The sequence below is a fragment of the Bison bison genome, unplaced genomic scaffold (assembly GCF_000754665.1).
Source record: "Bison bison bison isolate TAMUID 2011002044 unplaced genomic scaffold, Bison_UMD1.0 scf7180017864036, whole genome shotgun sequence".
NCBI lineage: Eukaryota > Metazoa > Chordata > Mammalia > Artiodactyla > Bovidae > Bison > Bison bison.
The window spans coordinates 5,766,126-5,785,443 of NW_011494608.1; the positions used below are offsets into that span (position 1 = coordinate 5,766,126).

General features: G+C 50.6%; 1 protein-coding gene across 4 annotated transcripts in view; it reads right to left on the reverse strand.

Moving 5' to 3' along the window:
- TRAPPC9 (trafficking protein particle complex 9) overlaps positions 1-19,318 on the reverse strand; it is a 390,359-nt gene that overhangs the window by 335,240 nt on the left and 35,801 nt on the right. For all 4 annotated transcript variants that reach the window (XM_010834790.1, XM_010834791.1, XM_010834789.1 and 1 more), the window contains 4 exons: positions 15,854-15,975; positions 12,140-12,265; positions 5,650-5,866; positions 1,374-1,517 (listed from right to left, as the gene is read on the reverse strand). In XM_010834790.1, the coding sequence (XP_010833092.1) occupies positions 1,374-1,517; positions 5,650-5,866; positions 12,140-12,265; positions 15,854-15,975 (609 nt within the window). The remainder of the gene's footprint in view (positions 1-1,373; positions 1,518-5,649; positions 5,867-12,139; positions 12,266-15,853; positions 15,976-19,318) is intronic.

The following is a 19,318-nucleotide window of genomic DNA, read 5'->3' on the forward strand; positions in this document are numbered from 1 at the left end:
AGGGGCCACACAGCGCGGCTCACGGTCCCCGGCGTGGGAGACCGTCCACCCCCCTGGGCACTGTGGGGGCAGGGTACCGAGTGAACCGGGACGAGCGGGAGAGGGGCCTGGTCCCGGGGCCGCTCAGAACCCTGAGGCTGAGAGCAAGGTCCGCTCAGCCTGCGGGCTGCACCAGGCAACACGTCTTCAGAGCTGCCGGCCCGGGAGGCTCCAGGAGCCGCAGGGGCCCAGTGGCAGGGGAGCAGCGCCCTTAACAAGCAAAAACTCACCCCCGCGAGCAACGGAGAGGCGCACCCAGCCCACGTCAGCCTCCAGGACCCCAGGGCCCTGCCTCGGCCTCTCCTCCTCCTCCCACTTCAGAGAGGCCACGTGTAGGCACTCCATACCGCCGAGCCCACCACAGCACATCGATACACGCAACCCACGGACAACACTCAACCAGAGACCACGGACGCCCCGAGGGGCGGCTGTCCACAGGGACCCCTCGGGCCGCCTGAAGTCCTAAACGGAAATCGAGAGCTACCCCACGCGGAGAAACGCACAAACAGCACCGAGCACGCTGAGCGCTCTCAGGACCTGGGAGACACAGCTCCAGGAGCCGAGGGAAGGACACCCACACCCCGCGTGCCCATGGAGCATCCCCACTCTCTGTAAGGAGGTGAGGACGCTGGGATGCTGGCAGAGACTGAGTAACTGAGCCGCCTGAGGCCTCGCTGGGGCCCCTGGGACAGAGGATGGTGCAGTGGCAGACAATGATGACTCCCTGGGGACTGACTCCAGGCAGGACCAACTCCCTGGGGACAGCGACAGGGTGGGACCTGGGCTGGAGATAGATGACTGCATGCGAAACCCAAAACACATGTGACCCCCAGGAAGCATGTAAGATGAAAAGATGCTGGAGGAAAGGACTAAGAAGAAAGCTGCCCTGACCTGTGGGCAAAGATACCCACAATCCCCCAGGAGTCTGGAAAGATGCTGCCCAGAAGGTGAGAAGCGACCAGAGGGGCACAGAGGGGCACTGGGCTCCAGGCATGTGTCCCATCTGGGTGCCAGGTACCACGTGGTCACTTTGTGAAAACTCACTGAGCAGAGTTCTTGTGAATCGTGCGCTTCTCCATGTAAATGTTACACTCTGATGTTTACGTTTCACAAGGCGCGGGAAAAGGCATGGGGAGGCCATGCCAGAGGCCAAGCGCAACAAAAAGAGCAGCAGCATGGGGCGGTGAGAGGTGCTCAGGGAGGAGCGGGCCCAGAAGACGGGGAGAGCCGGGGACACCGCCCACCCCATCTCCCGAGCTGGTGCCGACGGGGCTGGCACCAAGATGGCCCCGTCCCCCTCTCCCGGGAAACAACCTGAGTCTGAGCCCACTCACCTTGGTCTGACAAGAAGTCCAGCATAGTCTGCAGCAGGAAGGACAGGTGCCTGACAGAGAGGGCAGGGTTCCCCATTCTCCGGGACGCGTACACCAGCTCGTGCAGCAGACGCATCTGGACGGCAGCCCAGCCTCGGTGCGTGCCTACGAGGGAAGCCAAGGGACATCAGAGCGGGCCTCGAGGCGCACGGGCCACAGGGCAGCGCCAGGGCCCCTCGGGAGCCACCACAAAGACACACAATCTCTAAAACAACCCATTCTGAAATACTTATAATAAGGTTAGGACAAAAGATTATATTTTCAGTGGTATGTATTTGAGTTATAGCATACTTTATTCCCCCAAGAAAATACTAATGTTTGACGAGCCTTCATTAACAACAACCAAATACATAAAATTTAAAAATCACATTTCTCTAAAGTGTAAAAACAGAAAAGTGGAAAGCTAAATGAGAAAAGAATGGTTACCAACAAACTGTGCCCGCTCCCTCCAAAATAACTTAGTGTATCTGAAATTAGAGGTGGAAGAAATCGGTTGCACAGCCATCAAAAAGCATCTCTTTAGGTTCCCAGGACTTAACGTACAGCTGAGTGCCTATGCTGTTCACCCGAAACTATCTCGACACTGTCAACTGCCTACGCGTGCACGCATGCTCAGTCACTCAGTCGTGTCCGACTCTGTGACCCCATGGACTGTAGCCTGCCAGGCTCCTCTGTCCATAGGGTTCTCCTGGCAAGAATACTGGAGTGGGTTGCCATTTCCTCCTCCAGGGGATCTTCCTGACCCTGGGATCAAACTCAGGTCTCCTGCACTGGCAGGCAGATTCTTTATCAGTGAGCCACCTGGGAAGCCTGTTAATCTGTTAATGTTTTACATTGCTTCAATGTAAAACAAAAAGTTTAAAATAAAAAAAAAAAACACAAGATTTCAGAGATAATTATTTGTGTCCCTTTTGGCAACAGTCAGTGCTTTTAAATATTTTCCACCTTAAACTTCTTCATGAAGAAGATGTAGGGACAGGAATCACAATCAGTCGCCACCCAGCGTTGTGTGTCCAGGGAGCCTGGGGGGTAGCAGAAAGGCTGGGGGTGAGACTTAAGACTCTAAGCAAAGGACACCCCCTGTCCTAGCCCCAAGCCCTGCCTACAGGGCTGACCGGCCCCTTCTGTGGATTTCCACCAAATCCTGCACTATCTTGTCCCACGGGCACTCTCTGGCAGGTACACTGAGTGCCTAAAGCTCGTGTCTTGGTTTCCTTCATCAGTCCATAACTTTCTCGGGAGCCAGGATGGCGCTGTATTCATCCAGGTACCCCAGTAAGAGGCCTGACACACAGCTGGCACTTAACAGGCTCGTGGGTCAAGTTGAAAGCCTGATGAAAGCCTGTTTTTCATACATGCCTACTTAAGTATATAGGCTAAAAGGACATGATTTCTAGGATTTGCTGTAAAAATATTTCGACAAAGAAATATTTAAGAACAAATTCTTAAAAGAAAAAGAAAGGTATGAATAAAGCAGATATGGCCAAATCTAATTATTTTAAAATATGGGTGATGGGCTCATTGTACTATTCTAATTTGTGTATATTTTAATTATTTCATAATAATTTTTAAGTTGCTGAATAACAATAATTATTGAGATTCTTAGAGCAGAGCAGACCTACCTACACACAAAAACCTTGATATCCTACCACTCCATCTCACAGAAAACCTTTCAAACAACAAGAGGGAAGGAGAGAAGGACAAGCCCCCTCAGTGTTTCCATGTTACCAGAGACCACAGGCTGATGCAAAAGAGATTCTGAAAAGGATGAAGAGGCTGAAATCCACGTCACAACTAACCCAGCCCGGATTTATAAATGACCCAACTTAACCCGCCTCTAGCACATCATGTCAATAATGGGGCACATATCACTTTGTAGATTTTCTTTTAATAGATAAGGATCCAATTCCCACCATAGGCAATTATGATAAGAGCATAAGTTTTCTTAACACCAAATAGCATACGTCATAATTTCTATGCAATTCAAATTGGTCCTATAAAAATCTGAATCTTTTTATCCTTAAGTCAGACTTGCAGCATATGAGCCAGTGATAAAATTTTCAACATTCTTGTATTCAAAAATTTCACCAATATGAGAGTTTATTACATCAACTACGGCCTTTTAAGGCAAACTCGTATGCCACTCTCTTTCCTAAGAGTTCCTGGGGAAAATTTAATCCCTCGTTCAGGAAAAGGCTAAGCAGAAGGTATGATCAAAAAAATCTTCGTACACAGAAGACAAATAAGATTAAAGTGATAATAAGCAGGCTGTTAAGCTGACAAATATACACAGTGCCCTTCTGTGTTCCTATCTCAACTTTCATACCAGCCAAGGAAAATCTTCAAGAAACAGAAAAACATTTCAGGTGCTGAGAATAAAGACAATCTCCCTTTTATTTGCAAGTATAGGGTGTTAGTAGATTTCCACTTAATTCTCTGAGAAATGTTTAAAGTGGTCCAGAGCAACAGTGAAGATGGGATTTAAAGTAACTTATTTCTTATAAAAAAAAAATACAGCCAGCTGATTTTTATCATTTTTACTTTATTCAATCTCTTACCTCACCTCCCCAACCTCTTTCACAAAATGATGGTGAATGTCCCCTCCCAAAATATTAATAGAAGGCTAGGTAAAAAGCACCAAATACAGGGAGGTGTGCTTGTTTGTTTCATTTTTCAAAAGAAACACGTTTTGTTCAAGTGATTTAAAAATTAAGATCAAGAAACAAACTCTGCTCAACAGATGGCGACAAGCACACGTCACGGAAGCCGCTCACCAGTTGTGTGCCCTCCGTGCGCGTGTTTGCGGGGACACCTGCGGGGGGACGCTGGGAGGGGCAAGGTCTCCGTCCTCACGGGCACACACCCTAGGGAGGGAGGTGGGTGCTAAACCATTGCCCACTGTCTTAATGTACTTACAATTCATGGGAAACGCGGCAAAAGAGGAACAGGAGTCAGTGACGAGGAAAATAGAGGGACTGTGTGTAGGTGTGGGACGACGGGGACACTCAATGGAGACCTGCAGGATGCCCGGCAGGTGAGGGCAGAGGGGCATCCAGAGGAGGGAGGGCGGGGGGAGCCCACAGCGGCCGCCGCACGCAGCCCAGGGCGTGCTCACTCCACAGTCAGCCTGCAGGGATGTGCAGGGATCACAGCAGGAGTCACTGGAGAGCCCCTGCCCTCTGTACTGAAGCCTCCCACAAGCACACGAAAGGGGTTCCCGGGCCACCAGGACCCACAGCCCCCTCTCAGCATCCCGTTCCTGACTCCACGGGTGAGGACAGCCCCCAGCACAAAGACCACCAAGCAGGGCCCACCCCGGTCCCCCATCTGTAAGGAGAGAGGAGGAGCCAGATCGGCCTTCTCGGAATCACTTGAGGCTCCTCCATCACACAGGCCCCGTCTCAGCGCACACCCACCCCCGGCCCCAGCCCAGGAGGCGACAGGCTCAGAGCCCAGGGCGCCGGGTCACGCAGAGGGCCAGCCAAGGGGGCCGTCAGCAGGGACAGGCCCCACAGGGAGGTTCTGGCTTCTGGCTGTGGGTCCCTTCAAGCCTCGGGCTCCAAGATGACATTCAGTTCAACACCACACAGTCTCGGGGCTCTGGCAGGCCAAGGACAGTCTGTGACCACAGTGGAGGGAGTCGAAGCAGCCCTGGGAGGCCAGTCAGGGGCCCACAGTGCAGGGGTGACTGCCGCCACCCTGAGGTTTCCACTGCCAAAGAGACACACTGGGCTGAAACCACAGGCTCGCATCAACGCATCCAGAACTCAGGGTCCATCCAAAAGTGCCAACCATGACACACGCGCTCGCAAACCTTCGAGTCCACCTCACCTCTTGGGGGAACACAGAGGAAAAAGGAATCAGAGGAAGAGCAGGTGACAGGGCAGGTGAAAAGCATCTGTTGTGATTTCTGTTTGGGTGAGATAGTGAAAGATCTGGAAGAAAGTGCCACTGGATGAAATCAGACATGGCTGAGTGTCCTCAACACGTGGCACAGTGTCCAGCACAAAGCAAGAACCAAGACACGCCTGCTGGCAACTGACCTCCAGTTCTACCCAACCCCTGGCACTTAACACGCCACCAATGGCCGGGACCAAAGCCAGGGGCCGAGTTCAGGTTCAAAATTACCCGACCCACAGTATGAGCCTGACCACCAACACCATCCAAGACAAACAGCAGGTCTGCTTAATTTTTCATTCCGCATTAATTGGGGTGAAGTAACTCTCGGCTCCGGTACCTTTGTTGAAGTCCTGTGGGTCCAGTGACAGGCTGTAGCCAGGAAGTGTCTCCAGGAGCAGCTTGTAGCAGGCTCTCCAGCCAGGCTCCGAGATGCTTGGGGCCACGCACTGCATGGCAGCCACGCGCTTGAAGAAGGCGGACTTGCGGTGGAACCCGATCAACTCGTAGAGCTCGGAGAGGATGCTGTAGCGCTGGATCTTCTCCTCCTCAGAGAGCTGACGCATCAGAGGGAAGGAAAGAGCACATTAGAGAGCCTTCCAGGTGAAAAAGGGAAACAGACAATTTTTCATAAAACAGTGACCCGATGAAACATGAAGGCAAGGGGAAGCCGCGTCAGCGCGCTGACGCGGTAGGAGGCAGAGGCACAGACGCGGCTCCATGCGGAAGTGCCAAGGCCTTCTCTGCACCCCACGTCTCCACGCTCACCCTGTCCTCTTGCTAAGAAGGCCCATATTCTCTGGGACAAAGGCATCTACTACTTAGAACATAAGACGCAGCGAAAGGAAAGAGAAAAAGAAAGGGAAAGACACTGGAATTTGGGCAGGAATTTTAAAACACATAACTTCTCAAAACACAAAATATATAGAACCAGAGAAAAAGAAAATGAAATGTGAATAATAACCACACCAACTTTGGCCTGCACGGCTTACAAGAAGTTTTCTTTCATCCACGACCTAACCTAAGCACCACCTAACCCAGCCACCCTGTGATGGAGTGATGACAGCCTCCGTTTCTTAAGCACGACGACCAGCCAGCAGTGTAACCACTAGGTAAACAGCTCAGAGCTTTTCACAGCAGTAAGTGTCTGTGAGAGTCTGTGCACACATTCATTTACTTTGGGCCTCATTCTCAAAAAGGATATAAATCAATTTTTTTAAACACAATTTAGCAACAATAATGACAAAAAGACAAAAATGAAGGTGAGGAGAAAATGGGGACTTAATATTTAGATGAAACGAGGGCCAGGTGAAGCAGGGGTAATTAACAGAAGCGACAGCAGACGCAGCTCGGAGGACCCCGGCGGCTGAAGCAAGAAGAAAGAGCTGCAGGAGCCAGAGGGCCTGTGGGGTACACAGCTGCTGTGCGTCCCGCGTGGGAAAGTGCGACCCCTCCTTCTCCCGTCGAGCACCCTCCCAGACCCCCGGCGGCTCAGGCCTGGTGGTGCTGAACATAGCAAGCACAGCCCCGGGGCACTGCTCTCTGCTTTCCTTTCCCACCAGCCGTCTCCCCGTCTCGTCGCTGCTCCGGCCTGCATACCGAGGCCTGGGGTTCCAGTGTAAGGATGGAGGCAGCCCGCGCCCCAGCCTGCAGGCAGCTCACCCGGCAGGCCCCCGGTCCTGCCCGTTTCTCCAGTGTGTGGACTTCCCTCCAAGACAGACTCCCTCCTCCTCAGGTCCCCACAAAACTCCTCTCCCCCAAATATGAGGACCTCAAGCCATATTCCTAACTCCTGTTCAAGCAGAAACTCTAGCTTCCTCTCTCTTCACCTTCTCCAACAAAGACCCTGACTTTCCTCCCTCCCCATGCAACCCCTCCTTTCTCTGTGAGGACCGCACACACGTCCTGAGGCCAGGCGCCCTGCTGGCTGGGACGGAGCTGTTTCGTCTAACCTGAGCTGCATCCTTACACTGGCCCCCTTCTGTCTCAGAAAGCCTTTCCTGAGCCTCCCACCCCTCTGATTCTGAGCTTAAATCGACAAAGTTCTGAGGTTACCATTATGTGCATATCTACTGGGTTTTTGCTAGGTTTCCTTAGCAACAGCCTCATTAAGAAACTGCATCAAGAACTTTAAAGAGTCTATTCTTACATCTGAGCGGAGTAGCCCGCAGAAAATGCAAATGGCTTTGAAGAGAAAATTAACCAGGGACCAAGAGGCCACAGGTTCTAATCAACAGTGTCACGAGCTGAAATGTTCTCAAACGGCTCAGTCGTTCCTGAACATCAGGCCTGCAGGAGGTGCCGGGATGAGCGTCACTGGTCCGGGAGCAAGCTCCCACGGCTGGAAGGGACCGGGCTTCTCGCTAGTTTTCCAAACAATTCCTTACCACCTCTTTCTCTTGTGGTCACTTAGGTTTCCTACTAATGAAGAAAATTATCTTCAGTCATCGGGTTGTTTGGAAGAAGCTACAGGATGCAGTTCACAGAGCCTGGACTTTGCAGCCACAGCAAACTAGGTTTGAAGAAGACCAGTGGTGGCACTGCCAAGGCCTGCATGCAAACTCCTGGCCTTTATTTCCTCCTCTCTAAAAGGGTTCGGGGCCTCCCTGGTAACTCAGCGGTGAAGAATCCACCTGCCAATGCAGGAGACACGAGTTCAATCCCTGGTCCAGGAAGACCCCACGTGCCACAGAGCAGCTGAGCCCGTTAGCCACAACTACTGAGCCCCTGCTCTAGAGGCCAGAGTGACAGCTACCAAAGCCTGCTCTGGTAACACAGGCTTTGTCCTTCTGTCTTTGTCTGGTAACAGAACTTGTTTTACTAAGATTAACACCAGAGCAGCCCCAACTAGAAAGTTCCCCAGCCCCGCAGGGCAAGGTATGCTCTTTTTCTCTGCAGAACTGACGACAGTTCGTGCTCATTTGTTTTCACGTTTATCTATTAGTACCCATGTCCCCCTATGGACATTGTGCTCGAGCAGTACAGGAACCCTACGGAATATAAATAAAACCTATGGAATATTCTTAGGCGACAAGCCTGGTGCCTGGCCTCCAGTACAGAATGGAGGGAAGGGAAAAGCCAAATGAGCACACTTTACCGAGGCCCCTGCACCTGAAATTATGATCTGACTTGGGACAGATGACCAAGTCTTCTTTACTCTGAGGCTCCTCTTCCAGCGATGAGAATAAACACACTTAGCACAAGCGGCTACAAGGACTGAAGGAAATAACCAAATTCACAGCCTAGTCAAGAGTCTGCTAGTGGGTCCTCCACAAACAGGAGCAGCCCTTCCTGCTCTGACACATCACCGGTGGGCAGACAGTGAACGCTTCCTAAGCGCCCAGCGGTGGGAAGCGCTCTACATGTGTTATAATCCCATTGACAATTCACAGTATATCCAGGAAGAAGTGAATATAGTCATACCCATTTTACAGATTCACAAACAGGCTAAAGGAGGCCACCTCCCAGTCCAGGGTCACACGAAGAGGAAACAGCAATTGGAACCTGACTCTGGCTGCAAGGTTCACACTCCTCTCTCCCTTCACCCTGAACACCTGCAGGTGAGACCGACAGGGCCGCTACACAAATCTGTAGCCAGCTCTCAGACTCCAAGCTCGCAGCTCTGTCGATGCTAATGCCCATGAACCACTCCCGTAAACAACTGAAGACAAGACAGGTGGATCCACGCTCCTGCTCACAAAGAGGAATCCTGCCTAGAACCCTCCTGGAACACGCAGAAACCCTTCCCAACACCAGCAGACCCAAAGGGATTTTCAGTTTTCGCATCTGCATGGGGCTTCTTCAGGCAGAAGGCACCTGCAATAATGCCCTCTCGGTTCTTTTCAGAGTGTCCACATCAGGCAACAGGAGTCGCAGGACTGACCCATCAGGAGGAGACACCTGATCGAGAACCAAAAGCTCACCCTGGTTCAGGAAAACCCAGGCCGCTCCTGTTTGTCACTGTCATTGTAAAGTCTCACCAGAACTCACCACTGTGCTGTCTGCTCATCAGGCAACCACACACGGAGATGAGCCAACTCCAGCAAAGCAGCGAGCTGGGGAGAGCTCCACAGGCCCACGCCCGCCACCGCAAGGCCGGCCGCTGGCCCTCCACACGGCTCTGCTGACCCCTAGTGTTCTACGAAGACCAGGCCCATAGAGGAGGGCTGTTCCCAGCAGGTGCAAATTTCTACATGCTAAACAAAAGCACGTTACCTTATAAAACACGCTGTGTTATACCCACTTGTGGGAAGAGCCTCGCCGAGAGCCCAAATGTTCAACATGAATTTGCAAAGGCAACTCAGGTCCATAAGGGCAAGCAAGTCTTAAGACACAAAGTCTGCCAAGTGCTCCCCACAGCCGACCCTCGACCAGCCTGCCTGCGGCTCTGCAGCCTGCTCTCAGTGTCCATTCAAAACCACCCATCCCCTCCTCCACCAGGCACGACAGACATCCCTCCACCGCCTCCAGCCGCAGTGTGTAAGGGTGGCTGCTGAGCAGCTCTGCACGATGACGCTGGACAGGGCTGGACACAGAGTGTGTGAGCCAAACTGCTCCTTCAGGTCACCATGAGTTTGCCATCCCATCATTTTACAGATGAAAATACAGAGATATGGAGGGATTCTGCTGTAAGTACAAAGCGGGGTCCATGCACAAGCCCACGACCCTGTCCTCCAGCACGATGCCCCAGCTGGGTCCACACACCCTTAGGGTTCCTTCGTGCCTGCCTGACGAATCTACGCATCTTTACTTTCGCTCATGACCTACGATCAGTCTGCCTTTTAAGCATCTTTTCCACCTACTGTCCTTCAGAAAGAAGGCCACTCAGGCCACAGAGGGACTTCTGGCTCCCCAAGCTCCAAGCTCGAGCCCAGTCATGCCTTTGCACCTGGCACCCTGTTCGGGGGCTCTTCGGCTGCTGTGGATGGGTCATTTCCTCTCTTCACAGGGAGACCCCTCGGGAGAGCCCTCATCTTGCCCTCAGCACAGGTCCCAGGACTGCACCCTGAGCTGTCCCACTGGGGCTGTGTGTGCCCAGGGCTGCTCCCTGGACGGCAACCTCAGAGCCAGGAATCACGCCTGCTCATCCCTACAAACGCACTGCCCGGCCCAGGGCTCACGCCCCACAGTCACCCAGAAACCGCGGTGAGTGGTCACCCAACCCAGACGTCCGTTCATCTGCCAGTGCTGCCGACCGCTAGCTTCCACCCTTCCCCATCAAGCGGTGGGTTTTCGCTTTTCCTGCCCGTCTTTACCAGAAACCTCAAGCTTTTCTGAGAAGGGACAGAGAGGCTGAGTAATTCACTCGGGGGACAAAACCCAGACTCAGGTCCCAGCCATGTGTATTCCCAGTCCCTGTGCTTAACTCTTACACTAAAATATTCAACGTTTTATAGATTGTAGTTATAAATATGTGAGGTATCAAAATACACATGAGCAGAATACATATCAACTCTAAGACGTTCATTAACTCCACGGCTTTGTTTCTATTTTATTTCTATTTAAAAATTAAGAAGCTCTGCAGTCAATATGGCAAAACATTAACGTGCTAAGCCTCTGTGACAGAGGCCTGCCGTTCTCTCTTACATGTTCAGAATGCAAAATGATGTTGAAGTCTCTCTCCCTTCCCTCCCTGACTCCCCTCTGTCTCACCTGAGTCCCCCAGACCCACATGTTTAAGCCTTTTAATTACACACCTGACTCCATCAGCTTGCCCCCCAAACTCCCTCTGCAGAGTCTCTTCTCTGAACACAGCATGGCCATCACTTACCTGACTAATCAAGCCAGAAACCTGGGCAGTACTCCGTCTGGCCCTCACATAGGTCATTAATTCCTTCCTTTCACCGAAACACGTCTTCAATCTGTTGACTTTTTCCCATTGACCACCCCACCACACTCCAGTGCAGCCACCTACATCCCCTACATCCCCTCAAGAGTTCCAGGCTGGTCTCCCCCACCACGCTCACCCTGCTCCAGACAAAGGTGGGGGTCCCATCATCCCTGCGCTTTTAAGGCCTTTCTGTTGAAACCCACTGTTGTTAGGATAAACTCCAAGTTCTTCACCTGGTGAGCATCCACCTTTGCCACGAAGTGTCGGCACAGTGAGAGCAGGTTCTGCCCCCCACCTCTAGGCGTGCCCGGAGCACGGTGCCGGGCTGCGCGAGATCTGCTCAAGGACAGCCACCTGGGTCCTCACCCTAGCCGTGGGCCCCTAAGCAAACTGCTTCACTTTTCCGTCTTGGCGGCCCTGGCCATAAAAATCCAAAGTGGACTAGAAAGATCATAGATGTTTAGCTGCATTATTGATTTGGGGGTTTTGCATTAGCAATCTGCAACTAAACATTCTGGTGATCCTATCTCATTAAAAACACACCCAGAGCCAGGTCATACGTGTGGGAGGCCTGCGGTGTACAACAACACACCCAGAGCCAGGTCATACGTGTGGGAGGCCTGCGGTGTACAATGAGCTGTATGAAGTCCTTTCACACACTTCATATTTTATAACATGAACAACCCAGACAGGGTCACAACTGCAATCGCGTCAAGTGACCAAAAAAGAGGCATCAAAGCTTGGCCAAGGCTGCAAAGCTGTTAACGGCACAGTTCTCTCTCCAATCAAAAAAAAAGTTTTGAAAGAACAAAATTTTGAATTTTGAAAGTAAAAGACCATAATATAAAGAAGTAAAACAGCTCCCTTTATCAGGGTTTCAAGTTCTGACTCCAGGGTCTTGACCACGCTGAATCCTAGCACAGCAAAACCAGACGGACTTGTGAAAAAGCCCCAGGAGAACTGCGCTAAGCCCTCCACGTGGAGGCGGACACACACCCACCTGCCGAAGGTTAATGTAAACCGCGTTCTGGAGAAATTCCGACGCTTCCATGCTGCGCTTCTGAATGGCGAGGACACGGACGGCCTTGACACACGCTTCTAACTCAATCACCCCAGCGTTCTTATACTGTAGGGTCAAAAGAGAAGAGAGAGGTTTCTGTCGCGTCGTGCAGGCTGCACCCGGGGACTCGGTGACACTGAGCAGCACCTCCCCAGCTCGAGGACCCGCAGCACAGCCCAGCCAAGTTTGTGCTTGAGAAAGGCTATCCCAACTCCTGGGGGCAAAAGAGGCTGGAGGGATTGAGTGAGCCTATAAACGCACATATACATATGTCAGCATTCCTTCGAGTAATACAACCAACACTAGCTGGCTATTTTACAGAATTTCAAAACACTGTGCATGGAGACTCCACTGCTCGTTTCCGCTTGGCTCCTGTGCTCTTAGGCTCTCTCACAGCTACAGCTTTGAGGCAGGAGCTGTCAGCTCACGTCCTCTGTCGCAGAAGTCCTGGCTCCCTGTGTCACTGTGTCTGTCCGCTCAGCGCGCTGGATGTGTGTCTACTTTCCTCCCTGAGTTACTTGTTCCTGCTTCTCAGGCCTTGAGAGGAAGAGCAAGTGAAGACACGTGACCAGAGGAGGCAGACGGACCTCGGCTGCTGCTCAGTAATGGTCCTCCTCCAGCCTCACCTCCAGCTCTTCCGGTTCTGCCTAAGGTGGCACCTGGCCAGGAGAGCTGCCCTTGGCCACTGGGACACTGTGGGGGCCAGGCCCCCTCCTGTGCCCCCCTCTTCCCAAGGCCCAGCGTGAACCCACCTTGCTCCCTGTCCTTCTACCCTTTTTTTCTCTTTCCTGGTGGTCCTGAGCTGGAGCACTTTTCAAATAAGTTTTCTGAAGACTTCTTGCAGCTGGGGAAGAGGCTTCCCGAGGTGAATAAAGCCATGTATCCTGGTGCCTGGAGAGAACCTGAGGCCAGGAGACCCCTGTCCACACCCAGAAAGGCATCAAACATGCCACGGAGTTGGCCACCCCCAACGAGTGTCAGCTGAGACCCCAAGGCCTGCCTGGTATAACCACTCACAAAAATGCAGTCTGCCCACTTATGGATTATTAAGAAGCAGAAACACACAGTTGCTCGTGCTCCTTACTAAAATTATTTGTAAAAGGTAGAAAAAGAAATTACTGTGCCAGAAGGAGCAGGCCTCCACTACATCCTCATTTCTAAGACATAACACGCACAGAACCTGTGATAAGTTACAGGTAATTTACCAAAGACGGCACAAGCAGGAACTGTGCTTACCTAACTATTAATACGGATATAAAAATTATATCAGTTTTATAGACCATTTAACAACACAACAGAATCTAACAGGGACTTGTTTCCATTGAAATAAAATTATTTCCCTTCCTACAAAACTCTTAAGAAAACTACTGAAGGGAAAAAAGGTCATCTCAGGGTTTTTTCACATATTTTGATTATAGTTACATATTTTGAACACTGGTTTCTCAGGAGGCACAATGCTAAAGAATCTGCCTGCCAATGCATGCGATGCAAGAGATGTAGGTTCAATCCCTTGGTTGGGAAGATTCCCTGGAGAAGTAAATGGCAACCCACTCCAGTATTCTTGCCTGGAGAATTCCGTGGACAGAGGAGCCTGGGGAGGGGCTACAGCCCATGGGGGCTCAAAGAGTCAGACATGATTGAGCACAACAACGACATTTTAAATATTACCATGAGATTTACACTCAGTCATAACAAACAGGACACTTCCCAGAAGTCTGCTCCATACCTGGGCTTACAAGCATCGTCCTGGGACATAAGCTCTCTGCTGAGGGGACATGCCCCTGTTTTTCACTGTTGATTCCGTAGTAACCACCTACCAAGGCACCAGCAGTAAACACAGAACTATGCAACCCACTCTAGTACTCTTGCCTGGAAAATCACACGGATGGAGGAGCTTGGTGGGCTGCAGTCCATGGGGTCGTGAAGAGTCGGACACGACTGAGCGACTTCACTTTCACTTTTCACTTTCAGGCATTGGAGAAGGAAACGGCAACCCACTTCAGTGTTCTTGCCTGGAGAATCCCAGGGACAGAGGAGCCTGGTGGGCTGCCGTCTATGGGGTCGCACAGAGTAGAACACGACTGAAGCGACTTAGCAGCAGCAGCATGCGATTGATACTTTTAGAAATACAGGAGGGAATTATCTCATTCACTTCTAATACAAAACCCTAAAATAAATACTAAGCTTATTTACAGATAAAGGAAATGGGGCCCCCCAAAAATACAGTATCTTGCCCCAGGTCACAAAGCTAGCAGGATGTGAACTCAGGTCTGCCTGACTCCAAAACCAAGGTGGAAATCCCGCTGCATCAGAGAAGGCCCAGCACCACAGACTACCACCATCCTGTCCTTTGCACACATTTAAATCAGGGAGCATTTCTTACTGCTTTGCTACAGCTCTTCGTAAACTGTGGGTGTTAGCTTCGTGTCTGTCATGGACACACATCGCAGATCTTTTTCTTGATGTTGCTTGCATTTTGTTTAAGTGGTTTTTCATTTAGGTTGTGGTCAAACCGTTTTTAATACAGTGAATCTTTTCCTGATGGGTTTTCTCTTTGGTACTGTCTTAGAATACTCTCTTACAGAGCTTTCCTGGCAATCTGCTGACACTTTGTAAACAAGACCTAAGACATTATTGGCTATAAAGTCCTTACTGTTATAGTTTGCCCTCGAGTTCCCTATGTTTCGGGTGTTGTCCAGGCTGTATACAATACTCAGTAATAGAGAATTGGTTAAATGAGTAATTCTCCATCTTTTCATCCCCTGTTGGAGAACAAATTTGGAGAGTAACTTGAAAGTAACCAATGATATATGTAAATGTCATATCCAGTGACTGCTAAGTCACTTCAGTCGTGTCCGACTCTGTTCAACCCCATAGAAGGCAGCCCACCAGGCTCCCCCATCCCTGGGATTCTCCAGGCAAGAACACTGGAGTGGGTTGCCATTTCCTTCTCCAGGGGATCTTCCCGACCCAGGGATCAGACCTGAGTCTCTTCTGTCTCCTGCATTGGCAGGTGGGTTCCTTACCACTAGTGCCACCTGGAGGGCGCCAGTTGTTAACAGTTGCTACTCTTAGGGAATAAGGGGAGGGAAGCAGGGGACATTCACTTCTCACTCGCTATCACTCTTCTGTACAACCCCAGGCCCTTTTCCAGTATTTCAGTTAAATGTATTTAAAATTTAAACTTTTCTTCAGTCCAAAGTAAAGAAAAAAATGGTGTATCCACAAGATGGATTGCTATACAGCTGATTAAAAACCATGTCACAGAAAATTCGATAATGTAGAAACACACATAATATGCCAAATGAAAAATGTACGTCTCTACACAGTAAATAAATACAGAATCTCACCATTTTTATGATACAGATAATATACACTGGCAAAAAAGGACAAAAAATAGATACTGAGATGTTATCTTGAGTAGTGGGGCTATGGTAGCCTCTTTCCCCCCTTTTCTCAGACACTAAATTAAATATACAGCATTTTCAATCAACAAAACCCATTCTCAGGCATATGGTATTATGCACCCGGGAACGACGCAGGAGTACTTACAGAGACCACTAACTGGAAGACCCCGTGGCAGCACTGCCCGTGCACACCAGGGACCCTGCCTAAAGCAGCGCGGCTACATAAAGGGCCTGCGGGAGGCTTCACCTTGCTGTAGTAGGAGATGGCCTCCTTATACTTCTCAATGATGTCCTCGGGGCTCAGGCAGTTCTTCGCCCGTCCAATCTCCGTGCTGGTGTCTGCGTTGATGCCGTTGGTAGTGAGCGCACCTGCACACCGAGGGGAAGACAAGAAATAACCTTTCGCTCCTTCCGTCTTGTTGCTTTATTACTTTAAAAGACAGGCACAGATAAGATAAAGCTTGAAAAGTCCTGACTGAAATTTAAATAATGACACCGTTTTTAAAAGTCTTCACCGCTTACACCTTCCCTTTAATAGTCTAAATAGTCAAAGCATTGTATTCCATGGTAATTAACTCAGAATAAAGCCTTCCTCCCTGTTGAAACTTTTTATTAAAGAACATGAAATGCTTTATACAAAAGTAACACATCTACAATAGCTAGCTCAGTTGTCTACGGCAATGCAGTCAGCGTGCACCGTCTCCGAGCACTAAAGCTCTTAATGCTATGAGAGGCCACACTGCGCCCTCAAACGGAGATAAACTAGGTGAAAATGTTCCCTGAACTGAGCACCGAAAAGAAAACATAACTTGCAAATACTGACATCCTTTCCGAGGCTGTCCTTTTCTATTTCTGGCCGAGCCCTGTCAATAAGCAGAACCACCTAATTCCCTAGCCATCACACACACAGGGGGAAGAGTTCTGGGGACATTTCCATTTATAGAATGTAACCAACGACCCAGAGAACTCTGACAAAAAAAGAAAGGTGAAATACTCTTTGATTTCAGAGAACATGCAAAAATTATTCTCCTAAGCCTCAGAGCAGGAAAAGCTGGCTTCTCCTAAGCCCCTTGTCTATTTCACGGACAGCGAGCATCCTGTCTCCCTCGTGCTTCTGCTGGGGGCCTCAGGCACACGTTTGCTGTCGATCTCGGAGCTCACAGGGCAAAGGCGTGCGCCTCACACGGCCCGCACCCCTCACGCAAGCTCATCTCCTCGCCTTGCTGTCTAAACCGGGCCCCGTTTCTCACCAGCTCATCTGGTATTCTGGTATTCTGTAAGCTGCCTCTGATGCTTTTGGGAACAAGACGGAAGAGTAAGCGATAGAAGGACAGGTGAAAGATGGGCAGACGGAGAGAGAGATTCCAGGAAAAGAATAACAAAGAACATGCCCTATACAGAGGTCCCTTCAACCGGGGGAGAAAGAAACACAAGGGACAGGAGGAGGCAGGTGGCCTCAGATTTCGTGTTTCTACAGATTTTGTGAAAATCCCAGCAAGAGATGAGAGGGCAGAACTATAAATAATAAGAGGGCATGCACACATGAAAAAATACCTAAAATCTGTACTTTCTAAAGAACAGATGCAAATCAGCCAGGCCCAATGACACGACCCTGGGCCTTGCAGAGTTGAGAAGCCCACCTCCAAACCACGCAGCAGCCTCGGAGCCCTGAGGGGCCACCGTGGGTGGTCATGATTCCGTCCAGAGAAACCTGTGTCATTCTGCACTTACGAGGAATCAGGGCCTGTGTGGGGGTGTCCACGCGAGAACTCTTTTACAAGCCACAGCAAGTCTACGAAGGGGGACTCCTAGTGAGCCCTGTTTCTGCAGGACAGGAAACGGTCCTGGAGAGGCCGAGCTCTGCAGACCACAGAGCCGTCTCCCCAGCGCAGGGCGTGGGCTCGGGCCTGCGCTTCTCGCTGCCGCGCTCAGCCTGCAGCGTGTGCTCCTCACGGTCACGGCACACTGCGTTCTGGCGTGGAGTAATACTTCATAGGTGACAGGTCGTCGTCTTCATCTCATCAGCTCTAACCATTTGTCTTTACATTGTCAAATTTGACCCTTTTCCCTTGAAGAAAGGAACGGGATGAGTGGGGGTCCGCACGAGGTGGGTCTTCATTCCTCCTGTGGAAACTCACCTCATCAAGAAGCTCCCAACAAGGGAGAAGGAGCAAACGGTCCCCCTATCCTTTAAAAAAAAAGGGGGGGAACCACTGATAATGAGGGTTCCCTTAATGATTTAGGGGCTTCCCTGGTAGCTCAGCCGGTAAAGAATCTGCCTGCAATGCAGAAGACCCCGGTTCAATTCCTGGGTCAGGAAAATCCCCTGGAGAAGGGATAGGCTACCCACTCCAGTACTCTTGGGCTTCCCTGGTGGCTCAGCTGGTAAAGAATCTGCCCGCAAGGCAGGAGACCCCAGTTTGATCCCTGGGTTGGGAAGATCCCCTGGAGAAGAGATAGGCTACCCACTCCAGTATTCTTGCCTGGAGAATCCCACGGACTACATAGTCCATGAAGTTGCAAAGAGTCAGACACGACTGAGAGACTTTTACTTCAACTTTAATGATTTACTGAACTCCAGGAGTGAGGCTGGGGGAAAAGGCATACGCAGCAACCAAAAAAATATAATCTGTAGGAACATAAAAAGAACACAGCTCACGGGAGAGCTTAGTGAGGCCGATGATTTAATTTCACTCAATAGACGAATAACACCCTCTAAAAATACTGGTATCCAATGGGTTTGATCTTTCTTGACATCTATAAAGTTTTGACAGCCCACATGTAACATTATTGTGAACCTGTGAAACACAGAGTCTACAGACAGGAAAATCAGTGCCACAGGCAGGCTAAGACCCAGGCGACAGCAAAGGAAAGGAGAGGGCGCAGTTAAGAAGGATGGGAAAGTTGGGGGGGAATCATCACAAGGGCTCTCAAGTATCAACCCAACAACTGTTTAATCATTCAGTCAAGAGAGAGTCACTGTGTTCCTAGGACAGGCAAGAGCGTACAGGAGGCCCAAGGTGGAAACTCGACAGACAAAGAGAAGCAGGAACAGAGGGAATAAAGCAGAGCCTGGCGAAGCAGCAGAGAGAGAAAGGCAAAACCACAAAAACAACAAGGGCCTGGATCAGGCAGGTACCAGTGTGACGGCGATGCCAGCAACGACCAGCAGGCTGGCACAACGTGAGCTCACGTGCATCTGCTCCCTAATGAGGAGACAAGCCCTGCCACATGGGCACCACCGGCCCTGACCTGCTGGGGAACAGCAGGAAGACAGGGCAGCTGGAGAGTCTGATGTTAACCAGGACAAGTGTGGGATAAACTCCTCCGGTACCAGTGACCGGGGCAAAGACGGACTTGTCAGTACACAGCACTGGGACAGCCGCAAGGCCACTGGGGGAGACGCAGCCAGACCCACACCTCACACCAAACACAAGAACACACTCCAAACTGGGGAAGACGCAGCCAGACCCACACCTCACACCAAACACAAGAACAAACTCCAAACTGGGGGAAGATACAGTAGACCCACACCTCACGCCAAACACAAGAACACACTCCAAACTGGGGAAGATACAGCCAGACCCACACCTCACACCAAACACAAGAACACACTCCAAATGCTCTAGGATCTAAATCACAACAGAAGAGCATAAAAGAAGCTCAAAAACCTTGGGTAAGTTCATCTAAAACCTGAATTAAGGAAAGGCCC